The sequence below is a fragment of the Aythya ferina genome (assembly GCF_964211825.1).
Source record: "Aythya ferina genome assembly, contig: HAP1_SCAFFOLD_139, whole genome shotgun sequence".
NCBI lineage: Eukaryota > Metazoa > Chordata > Aves > Anseriformes > Anatidae > Aythya > Aythya ferina.
Window position 1 is genome coordinate 280,704 of NW_028181386.1, and position 19,457 is coordinate 300,160.

The 19,457-nt window shown below is 45.5% G+C and overlaps 2 protein-coding genes and 1 pseudogene across 5 annotated transcripts; all 3 read left to right on the forward strand.

Annotated features, from left to right (window-relative positions):
- The first annotated feature begins 1,443 nt into the window (after positions 1–1,443).
- LOC311428787 (zinc finger CCCH domain-containing protein 11A pseudogene) lies at positions 1,444–19,152 on the forward strand (annotated as a pseudogene). The gene is made up of 4 exons: positions 1,444–1,727; positions 17,695–17,864; positions 18,279–18,340; positions 18,885–19,152. The product of its transcript is annotated as a zinc finger CCCH domain-containing protein 11A pseudogene (transcript).
- Positions 3,427–12,480, forward strand: LOC311428788 (zinc finger CCCH domain-containing protein 11A-like). 3 transcript variants are annotated; one of them, XM_084540069.1, is made up of 7 exons: positions 3,427–7,988; positions 9,291–9,343; positions 9,728–9,905; positions 10,105–10,224; positions 11,004–11,127; positions 11,558–11,760; positions 12,305–12,480. In XM_084540069.1, the coding sequence occupies exons 3-6, from the start codon at positions 9,852–9,854 to the stop codon at positions 11,671–11,673; spliced, it is 414 nt and encodes a 137-aa protein (XP_084396195.1). In that variant the 5' UTR covers positions 3,427–7,988; positions 9,291–9,343; positions 9,728–9,851; the 3' UTR covers positions 11,674–11,760; positions 12,305–12,480. The 3 variants fall into 3 exon arrangements, with proteins under 3 accessions (XP_084396195.1, XP_084396196.1, XP_084396194.1); XM_084540070.1 differs by having other exon boundaries at positions 3,427–5,926; positions 9,291–9,905; XM_084540068.1 differs by lacking the exon at positions 3,427–7,988 and having other exon boundaries at positions 8,280–9,905.
- LOC311428784 (zinc finger CCCH domain-containing protein 11A-like) lies at positions 15,306–17,578 on the forward strand (the record flags this gene model as incomplete). Its single annotated transcript, XM_084540065.1, has 4 exons — positions 15,306–15,852; positions 16,076–16,152; positions 16,862–17,011; positions 17,525–17,578. The coding sequence occupies exons 1-4, from the start codon at positions 15,351–15,353 to the stop codon at positions 17,576–17,578; spliced, it is 783 nt and encodes a 260-aa protein (XP_084396191.1). The 5' UTR covers positions 15,306–15,350.
- Positions 19,153–19,457: the final 305 nt, after the last annotated feature.

Consider the following 19,457-nt stretch of genomic DNA (forward strand, 5'->3'; position numbering starts at 1 on the left):
TGCACAAAATAAAATCACATTTCTCACTTCTGCTGAAGGACGTGAATATTAAGAGTAAAACCTTCCAACGTCGAACAAACAAACAAAAACCTCCGAACTACAGGAACCCTCGCAAAGATATGCCATTTAGAAACCTCTCCTGTGATTAGGACACCTTCTTCAGCTCCCAGAGAAAGTGTTTTTTCCCCTCTTGCTTCTGAAGCCATTGCACTAAAAAAGCAAACGCATCTGTCTCCCTCCACATGCTGCTCTGAATAAGAGCCAGAATATTCAAAGCCACTCTATTTGTTCTCCCCACATAGCCGAAAAAACACCAGTTGAAAGAGTTTTCTACCTCTCTCCACGAATTTACATCCACATATCCTATGACTGCAAAAATAGAAGGCGGGGCTCAGGAGAAACAGCCAGTGCTGGAAATGAAAAAAAGCAGCCTGTTTCTTCAGAGTCTTAAGCCTATGCTACTAGGAACAAAACAAAACAAAACAAAACAAAACAAAACAAAACAAGAGGAGAGGAGAACAACAGCGGGAAATTTACCTATTCTCCAGGTGTTCAATTGCAAAGCCTCCTCTGGAGGATCAACAGTTGTGAATTCAGTGTGCTTACGAGAAATCAGATCTACATCTGAACCACAACTACTTCAGTAGTATCACGAACTTCTGTTACTCTGAAGAAGCAGTCAGCACCGTTTCTATGTTAGGAAAGAGCTGAACAGAGTCTGTTATTCACATCAAGTAGTCAGGCAGGTTTCTTTAGGAAGGCTGGGTTTCACTAGAACATTACTAGCCTGTAAGCCTCATGGCATCACCTTCCACCTTGACTGCTGAACCTCCTTGCTCCCTACTATCTTCTTTGCCAAGATACAGCTGTCCACATTTACTTTTCCTACTTGGCTGGACTGAATTTAAGAAGATCTTGCATCTAAGAAAGGGAACAAAAGCTGCTGCCCAGCAGCGTCTGGCTCAGGGAGGAGTGAGAAAGCTCTGTGCAGTCCCCAAGGTCCGTGCAGCAGGAGGCAGGAGGTGCTCCAGGCTCACAGCAGCAGTTCCCCTGCGGCCTGTGCAGGGAGAGGCCCCTGGTGGAGCAGGCTGTGCCCCTGGTGGAGCAGGCTGTCCCCCTGCAGCCCATGGGTCCCCCGTGGAGCAGATCTCCACGCTGCAGCCCCCCTGCGGGTGGAGGAGCCCCCGGTGGAGCAGGTGGCTGTGGCCTGGAGGAGGCCGCGGCCTGTGGAGAGCCCCCGCAGGAGCAGGCCCCGGGCTGGACTGGAACAGGCTGTGCTGAGCCTGCTTTGCCCGTGACGCTCCTTGTGGAGTGATCTCCCTGTCCTTCTGGCAGCCCTTGAGCCCTTGCCAGCCTCTTTTCTCCCCTTGGCGTTGGAGGAGGGGCAGGGAGAGAGCGCTTGTGCTGGAGCTCAGCTGCCCAGCTGAGGAAAACCACCACGGCTCTGTCTTGCCGCTGCTGCAGCACGCTGGTAGCAGCCAGCACCGTCTGTTCTTCGAGCCTCAGCAAGCCCACAGCATCTTCCGTGAAGGGATCCCTTTCCTTCACGCCTGACAGGCGCCGCCTCCAGAGGCTGAGGGCTTGTGCCCCGTTTGCAAGCGCTTTCTCAGTGCCCCCTTCCCCAGAGACGGATCCCAGCTGCTTGGCTTCACTGCCCTCTGCTGCCAGGCTCCCGCAGCTGCTATCCCAGCAGCGCAGCGAACATGCGGATAGAAGGCTGCATCATCGTGAGTATCCGCACGTTCCCATGTTACATCTTTCATTTTGCCTCATTCACAATCGTGTTTTTTGGTCAAGAAAAGTTATCACAAGGAAAAAAAGAATTGTACTTCTCTAATAAGTAGTCTTTGTTGTCCGGCCAGTATCAGTAAAAATCCCTGCTCGCCGGTAACTAGAGCCCTTCATAGACCAGCGGGGGGCAGGGGAAAGGCCTCCTGCCCGGCCGGGCTCCCCTCTGCTGCCCTGAGGGGGAGCAGGCCGTGTCGCGGGCCCTGTGGGTCGGGGTGCCCTTAGGGGAGGGGGGGGGGTGAAGGGCGCAGGGCCTGGAGGCAGGGCTGGGGGCTGGGGTGTTCCCTCCCCCTGTACCAGCCCCTTCTGGGCCCTGTGAGACGCGGAGCTGCTGCCCGGGGTTAGGCCCAAGGTCTCCTGTCAGGCCCGGGGCCGCCCTTCCCCTCGCCCTGCCCTTCCCTCCCGCTCCTGAACCCTTCGTCAGGCCTTGCTGGGCCCTCTGTCCGGCTGTCTGTCTGTCCGTGCATCTGACCCTCTGGCCATCTGTCCCACCACCCTGCCCCGTCCCTGCCCTCTCCCTAAGGAAGCAAAGAGTCCCCGGGCTGCCTTCATGGGGGGGGTAGGGGGGAGAGGGGAGGTTCTGCTGAGAAAAAAATGAAAGATTTCCCCCTTAACGGGCGCCTTGCGAGTTCTTTCGAGTTCCAACCTTCTGCCTTCCTTCCGTAGCAGTGCCTCCAAGGGGTGCGCTGTAAGGCAGCCCTCATCTGGCGCGTTGCTCCTCCGTTCCCCCAAGGAACTGCCTTCAGGATCTGACTAACTCTGGATGCACCCGGTTGTCGCCTTAATTTCTCCTTTAGCTTGCTGAAAACAAGCCGGTTGGGTGACCTTTTGCGTTTCTCGCTTAAAATTTGGATCGAGGAGGTCTGTGTTTCCTTACGCTGATGTCCACGCTGAAGGTGCAGAAGGGTTCCGTGCTGTTGCTTGGGTCAGCCTTGTTGCCAGGTTTGGAATGTTTAGCCTACCGGTGCTTCGGTGCTGTTGGGCTGCACTCAGAGTGTGAGCTCTGGGCGTTATTTCTCAAATACTGCGTTATTTGAGCGTACAGACCCGAGATACTCTGCGGAGAGGTGATTTAAGGCACGTCAGAACCACCGCTGCGGCGTGTGCCAGCGTCGGACGCCCGTTCGAGTGATCGGGCGGAGCAGGTGAATTGAATTTGGTGCTGGGTGGCGAGGTGATGTTGGGGGAAGAGCTAGGCTAAGGAGAGCTTCCTCTTGCTCTGCCCCTTCCCATCTCAAATGGCCGCTTCCTGGGGAGATGGGTTCGTTGGGAGGTTAACTACAACGTTACAGTGAGGATGAGGAATCACCTTTAGTCCCGTAGGTATTTGCTGCCAGGCCGCAGCGTTGATTTCAGAAATTGTATTTAAAAAAGGGAAAAGAAAGGAAAGATGTATTCTTTAACATACTCTCTTTTCTCGGAGAGTAGATGGAGGAGCTTCAGCCGTGCCCTTCCTCCGGAAACGATTCCCAGTGTCTGCTCAGACACTGAGGAGGAAAATGGAGGAGAGCCACCCGATAGAAATAAAGGAAAGAAGGGGTCATGGATTAAGGGAAAAGCACTACTTAAAAAATTGGTGCTCTCTAAAAACGGGTTAAGGGTTTGGGACCTGCAGGTGCTGCCTACACCTGTGTGCGTTGCAGTCGTGCCTGTTGCCACTGAGCAAAACGGGGAGAGCTGCTTTGTCGAACGCGGCGTGTTAAAGCACGTGCCACTGCCTGGAAGAAAAGCACGGACTTCCCTCGTGTGGGCCTTCTTCCCTAGCGATCTGTGGTTTACCTGATGGTTTCCCATAAGCTGAGAATGTTTAAAAGAAAAAAAAAAAACAAAAATCAAAAACCAACACCAACGTTGAGAGTGGTGAAGCAGATCCTCACGTGGGGACTCAGAATCAGCGGTGACATCACCATGCGAAGCATTGTGTGTGCTTCGGGTTGGGGCTGCTGCGAGCCTCGCAGCGGGGAGGGAGAGCGGATCCGGGGTGCCTCTGTGTCAGCCCTCTGCCCTGGTGGCTTTGTGAGCACTGAGAGTTTGACTCCTGTGTTCCCAGCTTTCGCTTCCGCACCTGCGGTGTGGCAGAGCCAGCGAGCTGCTTGCTCAGCTGGAGGAGGAAGAGGAGTGACCTCAACATTGCCGAGGTAAAGCACAATTATTGAAAAGATTTGGCAAAGATGTGGGTTGTACCAGCGCGGCTGCTGCAGCTGCAGCAGATCCTGGAGCATTGGAGAAGATAGAGAGGGTTTTCTTCATGAAAAGAATGCTGTTAAAAGTGTTTTCATGCCAGAAATTAGGATAAACGCCTCTGTTGTTTGACATCCTCTATTGAGCTGGCACATTGGCATTACAGCGTACCTGGCACGCTGTTTGTATTAAAAAAAAAAGGTATTTTATTCAGGGCAGGCCAGAAACCTGCCTTGGCACTTGCACATCGCAGCAATGCTTACAGACCCTGCATCCTGGCTGCCAGGCCAGGATCTAAATCCGATGGTGCTGTTGGTAAACTGAAGCTCAGGAAGCGCTTCTGGGTTTTTTTGTCCTTCCATGTGAATTTTTACCCTGTGAAGATGGTGTATTAAGCTATTTTCGTAACAACAAATAGGTTTAAAAGCAGTTTCAGTTTAACATCTACACGCTTGGGTGTTATTAACAGAGCTTTGTATACTGAGCTGGTGCTTGGTAGGAGAAAAAACATCAATCTTACCTGGGAAACCTGGACCCCCTCAGCTACATACTGCTATGAGGAAACTCAGATGTAAGAACACACTTAAATAACACCTCACCAGAGCTGTTGTGCTCCTGACCACCAAAGGCACCTTTTTCCAACACCGTCGTACTGGAAGTTGATGCAGCTGGTTCCATCCGTAACGTGTGACTGTACAGTGCTGTAAAAGAACTATTTTTTCACAGCTTTGGAGAAAGTGAAGCAGAGAAAACCACGCATAACCACTGATACCTGGACCCCAAACTGCCACAGGCTGACGGTGATGCCCACTGGATATCTCCTGATACCCTGCTGCCTTCTGACTGCTCCAGCAGAAGTCCTGTTTTAATTAGCCAGCAGGTCCCTCTGAGGGAGGGACTTTGCTAAAACTCCTGCCGTAGGAAGTATCCTACGGGAGCCAAGTTGCTAAACTGATGTGTGGTTTTCCCTTAACCCCCTCACCCCTGACTTTCCAGCTCCTGACAGCACTGCCAACGTGTGCAGTGTCACCGTGTGCCAACTAGGTGCCAGCTGCCATGGTTTATATATTGTAAAATTAGTGATTTGGGACTCGTGAGCACTGAGGAGAGGCTAGCAATTGCTTAAGAGCTTTCCTTGTGTCGCTCTGGGGCAGGGAGATGGGTGAAACATCTTAGGCTTGAAAGTGATTCCCTGCAGAGTGACGTGCTCAGATCTGCACAACAGATCTGTCGTTTTGGTCACCTTATTAGATCCCTGCTTGAGAGGTTGCTTGCAAGAATCGATTCCTCTTCACCTTGATGTGTCAAGCTAAAGACAAATCTGTGCCGAAGCACTGTTTGATCAGACGAGTGCCTCAGTTCAGGATTGTTCTTTGACAGCTACAGAAACAGCAGGACGATCAGCGCCTTCAGGAACAGATGAATTTGATCTTGAGGCTGTCGTAAAACAGGTCCCTGAAGTCTGAAGACTGTTCAAATAGTTTGGGCCAGCAAGGAGCAGCTGTACGTGGCGGCTGCGGTAACTCGGGGCTCCGAGTCTCAGAGAGCGTGGTGAAAGGTGACCCCCAGCTGGCTGCTGGAGGAAGCTGAGGCAGCGTTCAGCTCTAACCTTTGCCTTCTTGGCTGGCATCTTTGCACTCCTGCTGTCAGTGGGTGTTGAGTGTCCTTCCCGGCAGCCTCAGAACGTGCCCTCAGATGTAGGCAGCATTTAGCAGCTAGAATTCCCTCAAATAGAAAGAGTACAAATGATGCGTTTTCTGCTTTTGCTTTGGAACTCTTAGCTTGAGGTTTTCCTGCAGGCCATGAGGTTTCTTGCAGCAGCAGGGATGAGTTGTGTTAGCAAGAGGCTGTTCTGTGCTTCGACTGTGGGAAGATGAATGGTTACGTGTGCACCGTTAAATATAACTTGACACCTAGCACACCGCACTTGCAGCCTGTGGGGTGCTTTAACAAGCAGGTAAATCAGCAGAGGCTGTTTTGCAGCCGGGGTGATGCTGGGTGATTAAAAAGCAGGGGCAGAACAAGGAGTTTCTAGTGTTTGTTCTTGCTTGTCATCCGACTCTCCACTTCCACTGTTCTTTAAAAAAAACAAAAACAAACAAACAAACAAATAAAAAAAAAAAAACAAGCAAGGGGTAAGCATCTTAATATCTTTATTATAAATGGAAGGCACAAAAGAGGCCAGCAACAGAGACTGTCCAAGAGAAATGCTTTGTGCTTTATAAACAAACAAGGAAGTACCCTTAGGTGGGTGTGATAATCCTCCTCTAATGCGTTTTTGGGGTGCAAAAATAGATTTGTTCCTTTCTTGCTCTTCTCTGCAGGACAAAGGCAGAATAGGCACTGCAAAGTTAGACCAGGGAGGTCAGTTTGTTCCGTACTGAGAAAGACAAGCCTGTAAAACAAACTAGACAGATTTTCTTTGTACTATTCATCTTCCTTCAGCAAAGGCAAAGCTTATGACACTTGTTGGTGTGTATTTCCAGACCCCCAGCTACTGGCACTGTAGCGCATCTCTAATTCTTTGGTACAAAAGGTTCAAAATCTCTTAATGCAAAAATTTTACCAGCACCCTGGAGCAAAAAAAAAAGAAATCTAAAACCCTTACCAACTTCTATTACAGACCTGCTGAGTGCACCAGAGTTACTCATTTTTATTCAGGCTTTCAGGGGCAACTTCAGTTGGTTTAGCGCTTGGATTGCTATGTTGGCAGATGTCAGTTTAAAAAAAAAAAAAGCTTTTGAGGTCCTTTTTAAAATGAGACTGCTTTTTTGGAATTTGGAATACTGCAAGGTATCGTTGGTTTTGCTTTCTTCCCATTCCTTAGACCAGATCCATTCAGATTCTGAACAGCGTTCCCGGTGTGTTCAGGAAAATGGAAGGCAACAAGCAAAATGATGAGCTCCTTGGGCAGTCAAAAGAGCTAAATCTGGAGAGTGTTTTGAGTCAAACTTCCATGCTAAGGAGCACCAGTAATTGTTAGAAGTAGCTGCAGAGGAACCTGCATGGCACTGGGTGTGTTTCTGAAGGTGCTAAAGGTCCGAAGTGACGATTCCTACCCATACTAAAGAAGAGAAGGAAACCTTGCACTTAACTACTGTTTTTATTCCCTTTGTCCAGCAGTCAAAAGCAGTAACTAATATGAGAACCCAACTTTTCCTCTCTTTATTTTAGATTTGGGAAAATTCCCTGCCAAAACAATATTTCCTGGAAAATTCACTAGTGTTTGTGTGAGTAAAAGCTTCCAACCTTTTATTATTAATTTGTAAGAACTATTTCATCCACTTTTGTCCAGAAGAGTCAGAAATAATTTGCACAGAAATGTGCAGCGTTTTAATGAAAGGATTCAGAATCACTCTGAATTGAACTTTATCTGGTCTGGTTGCAGGTTTTGTGACATTTAGTGTCTTTAAAAAAAAAAAAAAATCAAAATTTCTGACTTCATATCAGAAAAAAAGAAAAAAAAATGCTTGTGGCGAAATAAAATCTGTTGCAGCTCTGCTCATCGAAAACTCATTGGCTGTTAAATTGGACCTAAGTCGTCTTCTCTAACCTTTCATGATCCTGCAGCAATGGCTGATGATGGATATATGGATTAGGGAACAGCACGTGATGGCAAACCTGTGGTATTTGCTACTGTACTGGGTCTGGCTGGAATGTTTACTTTCCCTGCAGCAGCCCATACAGTGCCGTACTCTGTACTTGTAGCTGGAACAGCAGTGTTATCACACCAGTGTTGTGTGTACTGCTGAGCAGCAGTGGCACAGCATTGGGCCTTTCTCTAACCCTCCTAGGGGGTGGGCAAAAAGGTGAGGAGAGAAACATCACTAGGGCAGCTGACCTAAACCAATCAAAGGGATATTCCATACCATGTGATGTCCCACTCAGCAATAAAAGGTGGAAACAGGAAGAAGAGGGGAGGGGTGGGCTCTCGTTGGGAAAACGTCGGTCCTCCTCTCGAACACCGGCTGCGTGCGTTGAGGCCTTGCTTCAAGGACGTGGTCAATCATGGCTCATTTGTGGGAAGTAGAGAGTAATTTCTTTCCTCTGCACTTCCATATAGCCTTCATTTATTTTGTTTGTTTGTTTTCCTCCCTTCTTTTTATTTTTCCTTTTCCCCTTTCCCTTTTTATTTCCCCTTAGTTAAATTGTTTAGTTCATGGTAGTCTTTATTTAATTATTATAATTTTTTCCCTTTAATTAAATTATCCTTATCTCAACCCGTGAGTTGTTCTTTGCTTTACTTCTCCCCCTCCTCATCTAAAGGAGGGGGAGTGAGAGAGCGGTTGTGGGGTTTAGCTGCTCAGCACGGTAAAACCACCACAGCTACAGCGCAGAAAGAAAAACCAAATTGCTTCCAAAAAATCAAAGTAATTCAAAATCCTTGGTATCATGCAGCCGTGCCACTGGCAAAGTGAGCATTCCCCTGCCTCTCAAAGCTTGCTGTACCCTTGATCTGCTGTCTTGCTGCTGTTAATTGATTGCAACTCTACATGTCTGATCAGGGCTACGAGTTGTTCTCGATATGGAGATCATACAACATCTACTGTGCACGCTTGTGTGTATAGATATGTTTATCCTGTATGCATGTACATCCGTATGCATATTTGTGTGCTGGCCCCCAGATCCCTCATGTTACAAAGCATCGGCCTCGAAGGCATACTCATCAAAATCTTTTGCAGAGCCTCCATTTTTTTCTAGTTCCCTCAAAATGAGAGAATTTTTACGCGCTCTCTGTGTCGAAAAGGCAAAAATTCTGATTTTCACTGTCGCTCTCGCTAACTTTCTCTCACTCCCTCCTCGTGTGTGTATAAACACAGATGTGTGTATGCGTATGCACATCTGTGGATTTAGATGCACTGGTATGTTTTTTGCTGTACAGGTAATAAAGACGGGGAAAGGTTTTTGTGTTTTCTTAATAGGTGAAGAAATCTTGAAGACCAGAGATTGGAACATGCTGAATTTTAAATTAAAAAAAAAAAAAAGAAAAAAAAAGTTAAATTGTCTGGCTGTGGAAGATGGAGCCTCATTTTTGCAGCCACTTTGAATCACGAGTTCATCTCTAAATGCGCTGTTTTTTTTTTGTTTTTGTTTTGTTTTGGTTTTTGTTTTTTATTTTTTTGAAGAGCTAACTAACCGTGGCTGCATCCAGTCTGAGAGAGCATTCAAATGGACTTGCTTCCTCTCTTAGTTATAAGCTGTTTAAAAGCGCATCCTATGTTTGAATTGTGGATGAGAGGTTCCCTTGGCAAAGTGAGGAGGAAAATTCTTCCTACCCCTTTATTATTAATTCACGGATTCAGTCTTGGTTCGGCCTACAGGAGCAGTTAACTGGAAGCCTTTGAAGATCGATAACTTTGCTGAGGTTGTCCAGGTAGGTGAAATCGAAGACCCACAGGGCCTGGAACGTGCTGTTTAATGCGTCCTAACTGTGTTCTAGAGAAGTTATTTGTAGCCATAGTTGATTATTGACTTGCATGTATCATCAGGTGGTTTTTTAAGGAGTGACTCCGTTTTCAGGCTTCCAGATGTGCTCCAGGTCATATTATTGAGGATGTGGAAGAGAACGCTTGCTGACAAAGCTCCTGGCAGCTTTACAGAACTTTAATATTTAGTTAGTTCATGTAACAGCTGATTTCAAGGCTTTGCTCTCTTTGAGAGACTGATAACTTGATTTGATTAACTGAAGAAAGCTGGAAAAATGTTTGTTCCTCATTATTTTTCACTTGTTACTTTCTTTCGGGTTACTTTTAAAAAGAAGATTTCACTGATCACAAGCCAGTAGAAGACTTTCAGCCCAAGCAAGGGTGAAGACAGCTCTCTCCAAGAGCAGAGGAAGTCCCTGTGGAGAGAACCCGAGCTTGTTAGCAGAACTCGTCGGCATGTCTAAACAAGGAGACGATTGCTACTTCTATTTCTATTCTACCTGTAGCAAGGTATGGCTGGCTTTCCTTTGCTTTGCTTTTTTCTCCTCTTTTTTCAGGAAGGAGTAGATTAGGAGGAGGAAGCACACTGGTCTTTGGTTAACTTGAGAACCAGATAGATTGTGAATTCAGTTGTAGCACCATTAGGCAGCAGCATGGCCATTTTTGAGGCTGTACTCTATTTTCCTTGTTGGTTTCCTTTTGGTTCCAGGGAGACAAATGTGCCTACCGCCACTGCGAAGCTGCTCTGGGCAATGAGACGGTCTGCAAGCTGTGGCAGGAGGGTCGTTGTTTCAGGAATGTCTGCCGATTCAGACACATGGAAATTGACGTGAGTGCCTAACAATGTGTTCTCAAAATAAATCCACAAAAGCATTTTTCAGTGCCGTAGGTGTACTGATTGCGCTTTTGCAGGATAGATTTGTTTGCTTCAAAATCATACTGGTTTCTGTTACCAAGAGAGGGGGTGGGAGGAAGCAGAGGGAAATAAAATCAATGCCTTAGGTATGTCTTAGCAAGATATTTGTTTATTTTTTTTTATTAGATGCTGACAGTTTTCTCAAGAGATGCAGAATAGCTGTTAAATAGACTGCTAAAACGTGCTGGAGCAGGGGGGTAATAAACAGGCTGTTCTATCCTCATGGGAGCAGGCTTGATAATGAACTATCAGGTGTCTTCTGACCCACAGTCCTTCAGATAACGCTGTTGTAGCTGCCTGGGGTAGGAAGTGGGGAAAGTTAAAGGTGCAGCAGAACTAAGTCTCCAAGAAGTAGTTCTAGACAGGGTTAACCTAGGCAATTTCAGATGTTCTTTTTCCCTCTGAATAATCCTAGTATAATCCTAGGTGTATTAGTTTAAGCCACCCTCAAGTGATGTCTGAGAGTGCCTGTCTTCTCAAACTGAGTGATGACCAAACTAAATGTGCATAGTGGTTACAGCTTATGCAAACTTTGTGAATATGCCCAGAAATACTACACTTAACTGAGAAACTGACCTTTGGAATGCTGTTTCAGCACTGTGTTGTGACAGCTGTCACGATCTGGAGCTGTGCATCTCTTTGCAAGCCTCAGGTGCATGTTATCACGAGCTTTTCTTTCTTTCTGTCTTCAGAAAAAGCGCAGTGAGATTCCTTGCTACTGGGAGAAGCAGCCGGGAGGCTGTCAGAAAGCCAACTGTGCTTTTCATCATGCAAAGGGACGTTACATCGATGGACAATTCTTACCACCAAGCAAGAGTGAGTTTAGGTCCTTTTTCTTTAAGCGCTGAAGAATTAATTTTGAGTATTACTTAGTGGGTGCCAATCCTGTAGGGGGCGTCAGGTAACTGTTCATTTGTGAGGGCAGGAAAAGGTCTGCAGTCATAGGTGTACTGCACCGAGTGTACTGCTGGTGTTTGTTTTCTGCTTTCGTGCTCAGCTTCTCTTTGCTTTGTGTGATGTTTGCCTTGCAGTTTGCTTCCTGTTGTTTCCGCTTTTGCTGGGTGGTAGGGAGATGTGTTGTTGTTGGAAGGGAAATCATTGTTCACGGTGTAAGCAGTGATGGGATGGGCAAAAGGAGATGCTGAATTCGTTGTCTGTGCGGGTTATCTGCCTTTGCTACCATCTCTTTGCATTGTGGTCAAAGTTTTAAACTGCCATATTACCGATGATCCTCCTCTTCCTCTAGCTACACTGCCAAGTCCGCCTGAGTGCGCGGACGATGATCTGAAAGTGGCTCAGATGTCACTGCAGCAAAACAAACTTTCTGTCCAGTCAAATCCCTCTCCACAGCTAAGGGGGTGACGAAAGTGGAAAACTCTGAAAATGTCCCAAGCCCTACACACCCTCCAGTTGTAATCAATGCTGCAGATGATGATGAAGATGATGATGGTGAGCATGTTTTGGTTCTTGGAAGGAATTTGTGCTGTAAATGAATGTGTTAAATCTTTGGTTCTTGGAAGGAATCTGTGCTGTAAATGAGTGTATAAATCACAGATGACCTGAGGTCTGACTAGCGATAGGGCAGGCAGTCTGGCCAGGTCCCTGGTGGCTTTGTCTGGCAGTCAGTGGACAGAAGCTGAAACGTTGGAGGAAAGCTTAGAACCACTCCTGGCTTTAGCTGGTCTTTTGTGTAAAGTTCTATGTGAAACTAGGAAGGAAATTTCTTTTTTCTGTCTGAAGAGCAATGTGTTGTGTAGTAGTTAAAGCTGCAGAGAGAATCTAGAGTCCTAGATGTTTTGTCCTAGTGTATTCTACTTAGGAGTTCATCAGGTCAGTGTAGCTGTTTAAAAACAATCAATCAAACAAACAAACAAACAAAACAAAACAGCAAAAAAGTTTTTTATATGAACCATGGGCTGAAGTGTCACTGCATGAGCTACGTAATCATGACCAACCTGGTCTATGCATAACTGAATCGATTTTTCCCCTTCAGACCAACTTTCTGAGGAAGGAGAAGAAACTAAAACTCCCGTCCAGCATCCAGCTGCGGAAGGCAAAAATGGATTACGGGTGATTTCCACTCGGAAAGGCAGTTCTATTACTACTAAACAAGGTATGCCAGCACCTTAGTAGGATAAATCAGAAGAACTTGACAGTTAAGTCAAAAGCAGCGTGGTGTAAAAACACAACAAAATGTAGGGGTGCTGAATGGAGTCGGTTATTTCCATGATCTCATTTCTGCCATTAATACCATCATGTGCCCATTGGGTCAGAAAGGTGAACTCCTTTTCTTTACTTTTGGAGAACAAAACAGGGCCACAGCATGGAGTTTAAATGGCTGCACGTGCAGCCTTGCAACCACTGCTGATAAGCCATATCTAACGATAGAGGGATCTAATATTGTGTAAATGGATTAAAATTAAAACTACATTTTGAACCCTGAAGGATGAAAGGAGGGGCAAAATGCCATTGGTTCTATGGCTCTTTCACTTGTGAGGAGTGTTGACAGGCTTTATTCGAAATACTTCAGAAAGTTCCTGAGCGCTAAGAAGCCTGAGGACCTGTGGTCCTCAGTGAGTGCCTCTAAGCCTGTCTCATGAACTGTTTCCTGTTCTCAGAGGGCAATCTGAATTTTGGAATAAAAACACTTGAGGAAATCAAATGGCAGAAGATGAAGGAAAAAAATAAGAGACACGGTGGTGAGTTAATATTGCCTACTTTCTTATCCTGTTCACGGCAGGTGATGGTGACTGGGAGCTGCTTGAGGGACAGACTTCCATTTTTAGCTGGGGGCATAAAGCAACCTGATTCTCAGCCAGCTGGTATTCTAAATGGGAGTCCAAAGGGCAACCAGAGGCAAATTAGTCACCTCTCTTCTTTACATGCTCTGCTTGCTGTATTTTTGACAGTAACAAATCATTTAAAGTTTTTTGTTCTTTGTGATAGTTTTTTACGTTGGGTAAACTTCCTTATGTTTTGGTTGCTCTGAACAGAAGGTTCTTCAAGATCTTCTCTTCGTCCCGTTGATTCTATGATTTTTCCTGCTCCAGAAGAGGAAAATGTCCGGACAGTGGTGAGAACTGTGACAGTGTCTTCCAAGAAAGGTAATAATGAATGCTTTTGTTTTGATTTCATTACTCCTAAACTGGAGGGTTAAGCAATAATTAAAACAATTCACCCATGTTAGCCTTCTGGTGCTGCCTTCTGTTCAAAACGTGCTTTTATGCTTAAAGTCCCTGGTTGTACTGGAAAGATTTGGTGCTCAGGTTAAGTGCAGTGGCAGGAGAAAAAAAAAAGTGTCAGTATGCCAATAGGGGGGTAACTGAAAAACAGAAGAGTAACGAGAAGAGCGAGCTGTAGAAGCCAGTGCTATATAAGAAGCAATTTCTGAAGCATTAAAGAGGCGTACAGTGGCAGGTGTGGACACAGTATGACAGGAGTTTGTGTATAAATTGTTTAGAGCTGTGCAAATGCCTTTTAAAGGGAAAAAAGTGTGGAAGTACTTTTACTTGTAGACATTCACCTTAGAAAGGAATATTTCTCAGCATTTGCACCTAAGAATATTCTGCTTGCTTATGCAGCTTTGTTCTGCACAAAGTATAGGTGTCAAGCAGACTCAGATTCACTCTCTACTATCTCAGCTGGAATTTGAAGCAAGCACTGAGACTATTAATATTTTTTTTCCATGTTAATTATAGTTAAAATATGAGTTTGTGTGGTCTAGCTGTCAAAACAGTGTCTGACTAGGGTTTTTTGGACATGGGCTAACAGGATAATATTTCTGTTGGCTACTGGTTTCTGTGAAATAGAAAAAAAAATTCCCTTTTGTTTTAGGGGAGGAACCTGTGGTTCGAGTAGATCTTGCTGATAGACAAGGAAAACGGAAAGCCTCCGCGGGTGAGAACTTTTTACGAGCTGTTACGTAGGTGCTGCCTTCTATATATGACTGCATTAAAGAGTATTTGTGATGTATGAAAGGAAAATACATTGCAGTGGAGATCTGTGTTGACGGCAGAAATGGAAAAAAAAAAAAAAAATCATTTAGCAGCTGAAAGGCAATTCTATGAAAATATGCTTGAAAAAGAGAAGCTTATTGTTGACTGTTCTCAAACCTTCCTGCAAAGAAAAGTTCTTACAATATTCCTTGTTTTCTCTGAAGATGATGTAGGCAGCCTTCCAGTGAAGCGCAGCCTTGCTGAAAGGCTGGGGAAGAAGGTAGAGGCTCCGGGAAATGCTGACAAAGCACCCAAGAGAGAGACAGGTACTAAACGGGCATCTGGATTGGATTCCTGGGTTTCGTATTTAGTCTTTCTGTTTGTCCTTTTCCAGTGATGTTTCTTTTTGCATGTTGGCTGAGGTCGTAATCACTGGGATTCAAAGCTACCTTTCCTGTCTTGTTTTGAAATGTGAACCTGAAGTTGACATTATGCAGCCTCCCTAATTCGTTCTTTTTCTGTTTTGCAGTTCGAGTTCCCAAGTCTCTGAAGGACAGGCTGGGATTACCTCCTAAACAGACCAGTACTGAGAGAGGTAACAGCTAGATCTTAAATATGCTTTCTCCTCCGTCCTTTCCACGAACTTGGACTGCTTTCATACATCCCTACAAACTAATTTAAACGAAAACAAAGAACTGACGCCTCTTGGTTGAGTGCTGAAGCTCTTCTGACAGCCACTATCAGAACTCTGTCTCTAGGTGTGTGTTTATTTTCTACTTGTGCCTTGTCGAGGTTTTTAGCTGCTTCTGTGAACCGTTACGTACAATTAGAATAGAACCACTGCCAGGAGCAGGAATTTGAAATGCAGTCTGAAAAAGTAATAAAGTAAAGCAGCATTTCTGTGTAGCAGTTCTCTCTGGATAGGGCTGGTCTTCAAAATACAAGTGGCTCAGAGGAGGAGGAGAATGTTGTTCTAAGGATATTGTTCTAAGATGCATTATTGGGAACGCTCAAGATGAGTTTTCCTTAGTGCTCTGACAAATTTTGGAGACTTAAAATATTGCTGGACTCTCTTTAAATGTTGGTGCTTCTCCTCATTTCTTGATGATGACAGGGAAGGCTGCTAAGCCGATGGGAGAGATCCATGTGAAAACACTGGAGGAAATCCGTCGTGAGAAAGCTCTTCAGAGACGCGAACCTCAAGCCAAAGCCGAGGCTGAAGGGCACGGTAAAACTGAAGATTCCAGCGCAGGGGCAAGAGCTGCTCGTGCAGGTCGCATGCAAACTTTCTCTGAAGCCTTGTCTGAAAAAAAGAATAATCGCTTGGTAGAAGAGAAGAAAAAAGCAGGAGAATGCCATAGCAAGAGCAAAATTCAGGGTGAGTCCAAGAAGCAGCTCGCTCTGTCCGGGCCCAGCAAAGGGCAGGCGAAGGAGCCGGCAGGAAAAGTCAAGCCAGAAGGAGAAGTGCGTGTTAAAACCTTGGAAGAAATAAAGCGTGAGAAAGCTCTGCGGATGCAGCAGAGTGAAGGAGATGTGCCAGCTCCCTCAGCACAACCCGGACCTGCCCCAGCAGAGCAGAAATCTTTATGGAGCACAAAACTAACAGGTAATAAGATGCTTTAATGCCTGCCCCAGTGAGGTGCTTCCCATATTGAGCAAGTTCAGTTTGCTCAGGATCTGCTTCATGGATAAATGCTGAATGGCTTGCACATTGTAGCCTTTCTCTCTCTCTCTCATGGGACACAAGGAAATAAATGCACAAAGGAAACAAGTACCCAGCTTTCTTTATTTCTGCCGTTGACAACACTTTTTTTTGTCTTTTTTTAAAGCACCTGAAAAAGAAGAAAAGAAGGCAGTGGAATTGAACCGGCCTTTTCCTAAACTTTCCTCTGGACCTGATGTACAGGTGAGTCCTCTGTGAAGACACACATACATTCGTACAATTTCTGATAATTCTGACAAGTTTTGTTACTCACCGTGTGCCACCCTCTTGAGTGTGTTCTTACCCTTCAGCAGCTGGTAGGAGCTGCAGTGCAGTCTAAATCCTATCGCCAGCAGCATTTCCAGACAACTCTGTAATCCTCAAACTTGGAATCAGTCTGTTTATACCACAGCAAGAAAGAAACCCTGTTAGCACCAGCTGAAATCTACACAGTTAACGTGGAGGGAATTCTTTTTGTTCTTACTGACTTGATCTGTCAGACATGAAGGATTTAATACAGAAGGCCAGAGTTCTGTGTTCAAGGAAATCAATCTGTCAGTGGATACTGTATAGGGGAACTTGTATGACTTTCTGCTGCTTAAAAAGAATGTGATAAATAGATGTACAGCAGAACACCCTAGCTGTTTAAAGAAGCTTGCCATAGTGGATATTGCAGATATGTGAGACTGCGTCCATAGTAAAGCATGGCTCTTGTTACAGGCAGAATTTTATGGGAAAAAAAACAAACAAACAAACAAACAAAAAAACCAACAGTAACCTGAACGAGATTAATATGCTGTTCCACATCAAGACCATTTTGGAGGGATTGCTGATCAGATTTTCTTAACGAAATCTCCACGGATTTTATTTATTTTTTTTGTCCTACTCATGCACTACTTTTCTTTCCTTCTAGCCCACTCAGCAGAGTGGAACTCGTAAATGTCCAGAGAAGAGCTTTGAAGAGAGACGGTGGGAGAAGTGGCAGCAGAGAGAACAACAAGAGAAGCTTCGGCAGGAGGAAGCTGCTGTCAAATCTACTGCTGGCTTCTTTAATACTGAACCAGCAGGGAAAGTGGCAGCTCAATTTCAGGGCCAGGAAGCTAAAAGTAAGTGTTGAAGGTTAAGAGTTACTTAGGTTGTCTTCTGAAATACAGACAGAAGATGACAATTCTCATGCTGTAACTCTGGCTGGGTGCATTTTGCCACGCAGTGCTACGAAGCGAAGGGTGTACTTTCTTTTTCTTAGTTTGTTTCTTTTCCTGCCAGCCAGATGTTAGGTAAGGAACGGGAGACTAGAAAATGACACTACAAATGTGGACTTTGTAGAACAACTTAACTGTGGGACATCACTGCAAGGGAGAGGAAGCTGGTACAAGAGTTGCATACACTCTTGTCCTACTATAACTGCTGCTTTTTCCTTTCCTAGCGGGAGCGGGACTTTAAATATAAAAGCTGTCTATATTTGTGAACCTAGCTTGCACTTAGGATTGCTATGTGTCTGAGGTTTCCCTTGTCCTGGATTATTATTTACTGTAGCTCTTCGGTTTCTTTGTTCCTTTGTATGGCTTGTTGGTAGACAGAGTTTACTATGTGGAAAAGATTCCTGAGAATCCAGGCAATGGCGGTGTAATTGTGCTGGCCAAATGCATTTAAGTGTGTAGAAGGACTGTGGAAATGATTAAGAGAACCTGGATTTTTCCTGAGGCAGAGCAAGACTGTATCAGTTCTCTCTTCCTTTTACTCTAGCCAACTTTATGACATCTGCGAAGCCTTCGCGTGGGAAAGTCACTTTCCCCAAGAAGAAGGCACTGAAACGTAAGGCACCTGGGAGTTACCCGTCTGCCATAGCAGCTGTGGAACTACAGACTGCCTTTGATGCTGACATGATGGGACCTCCAGCCAGAAAAGCAGCCATGGTAAGGCCAGGGGCTAATGCAGCGATGGATCCCTTGTTAAATTTCTACCCTCCTCTATTTGAAAAGGTGGAAAACTCAAACGTTCTGCAGGCCTTCTGTTTCCTTAGAAATCCAGTAGCTGTCTCCAGGATGCTTGTAGAACCCTTCTGTATTTATGAGATGAATGGCACTCTTTAACCGGTACTCTGATGCTGTGATTTCTCTGGTGTGGGGGATTTTGTCCATTAATGCCATGTTCTTAAAAGACACCAGATCGTGAGTAACCTCCAGGTGAATGTGAACTTTCTTCAGGAGCACCTTGGTTTTGTATTTTGGCCACGGCTCCGCAATGCCAGAGGAGAAGCAGTGTGGAGGAAAAAGCTATTAAGGAATCTTTTACCCATGTGTCATAAATACTGTTTTGCTGCTTTCTAGGGTGTTTCAGACGTGCCGGAGCACGTCCCAGCCATCAGACTTGAAGAAAATCCCCCAAACAGGTGACAACCCCAACTTGTTCTTTTTCTTAATCAGTGTATATCCCCAGGGAAACATAAGTTCTGTCACATGTGGGAAAAAATGAGGGTTCTGAGATAATTGAAGCCAAAATCCATCAAAGGAATAAGTCACCTGAAACCACTTTCTAGCAGCTAGCAGGATTGCTTAATTAGGCTTTCTTGAAATGCTGCAAGTCAGCACAGCTTTCCGGTGACTTCTTGGGTTGTCTGAATACCTGAACGAGGATGAGGTGAAGTTCTACTTCCTCGTGAGGTGATAGATGATGAGTAGTGTCCTCTGCCTTTTGGTCCTCAAGAATGCCACCTCAACTCCAGGTGCCCTGGCTTCACAGATAAACCCCCAGACTGAAAAATGTACCTGGTAACACATCGGGCTCTAAATGTAGCCCTGGGTTGATTGATAACAATCCCTGTGTAAGATTGAAGCATAGGAGGGCTTGCCTACAGTTTTAAGAGCCGGTTTGCAGGAAAAGGATTTCCCGTTAAGAAATGGCATATCCTGATTGTTCTTTCTTGCTCTCCCAAGACCTGAAGTGCGTCTTGGAAGCCCTGAAAGATTTGAGGAGCAGATGGAGATGGATCTCGAGACCTCGACCTCAGCTTCTTCCCAGCCAGAAGAGGCACGGACACGCTGGCTGAGTTCCACAGGGAACGTGCCCTTATCTGCGGATGAAGATTTTGAGAAGCTACTTTGGGAAATCTCAGGAGGCAGACTGGAAGCCGAAATCGACTTAGACCCAGGGAAGGACGAGGATGACCTCCTCCTTGAACTCTCCGAGATGATTGACAGCTGAACTGCGTAGTCCTAGGGTATAATTAAAAAAAAAATAAAAATTAAAACTGTTCTTCTTGTTGGATACCCCGAGGTGATCCTTTTTCTAACTGAGGCTTTGCAATGAGACTTAAAGCACAGTCCGAAGTGGTAGAAATTGGCAGGATCTGCCCTCAGTTGTCCTAAATTTCCCTGCTGGTCAGAGTTAAGGTCTTGTGCATCCATTCTGTAACTATAGGTGGTTACCTTCGATATCGAGAGGACAAAGCACTTCTTTTGGCACAGAAAGATCTCCATTGGCACGCCATGGTGGCTGCAAATCGATCT

Coding starts and splice junctions, on each gene's coding strand:
- LOC311428788 (XM_084540069.1), top strand. CDS start 9,852: ATGTCTAAACAAGGAGACGATTGCTACTTCTATTTCTATTCTACCTGT. Junction 9,906..10,104: donor TCTATTCTACCTGTAGCAAG/GTATGGCTGGCT, acceptor TTTTGGTTCCAG/GGAGACAAATGTGCCTACCG. Junction 11,128..11,557: donor ATTCTTACCACCAAGCAAGA/GTGAGTTTAGGT, acceptor CTCTTCCTCTAG/CTACACTGCCAAGTCCGCCT.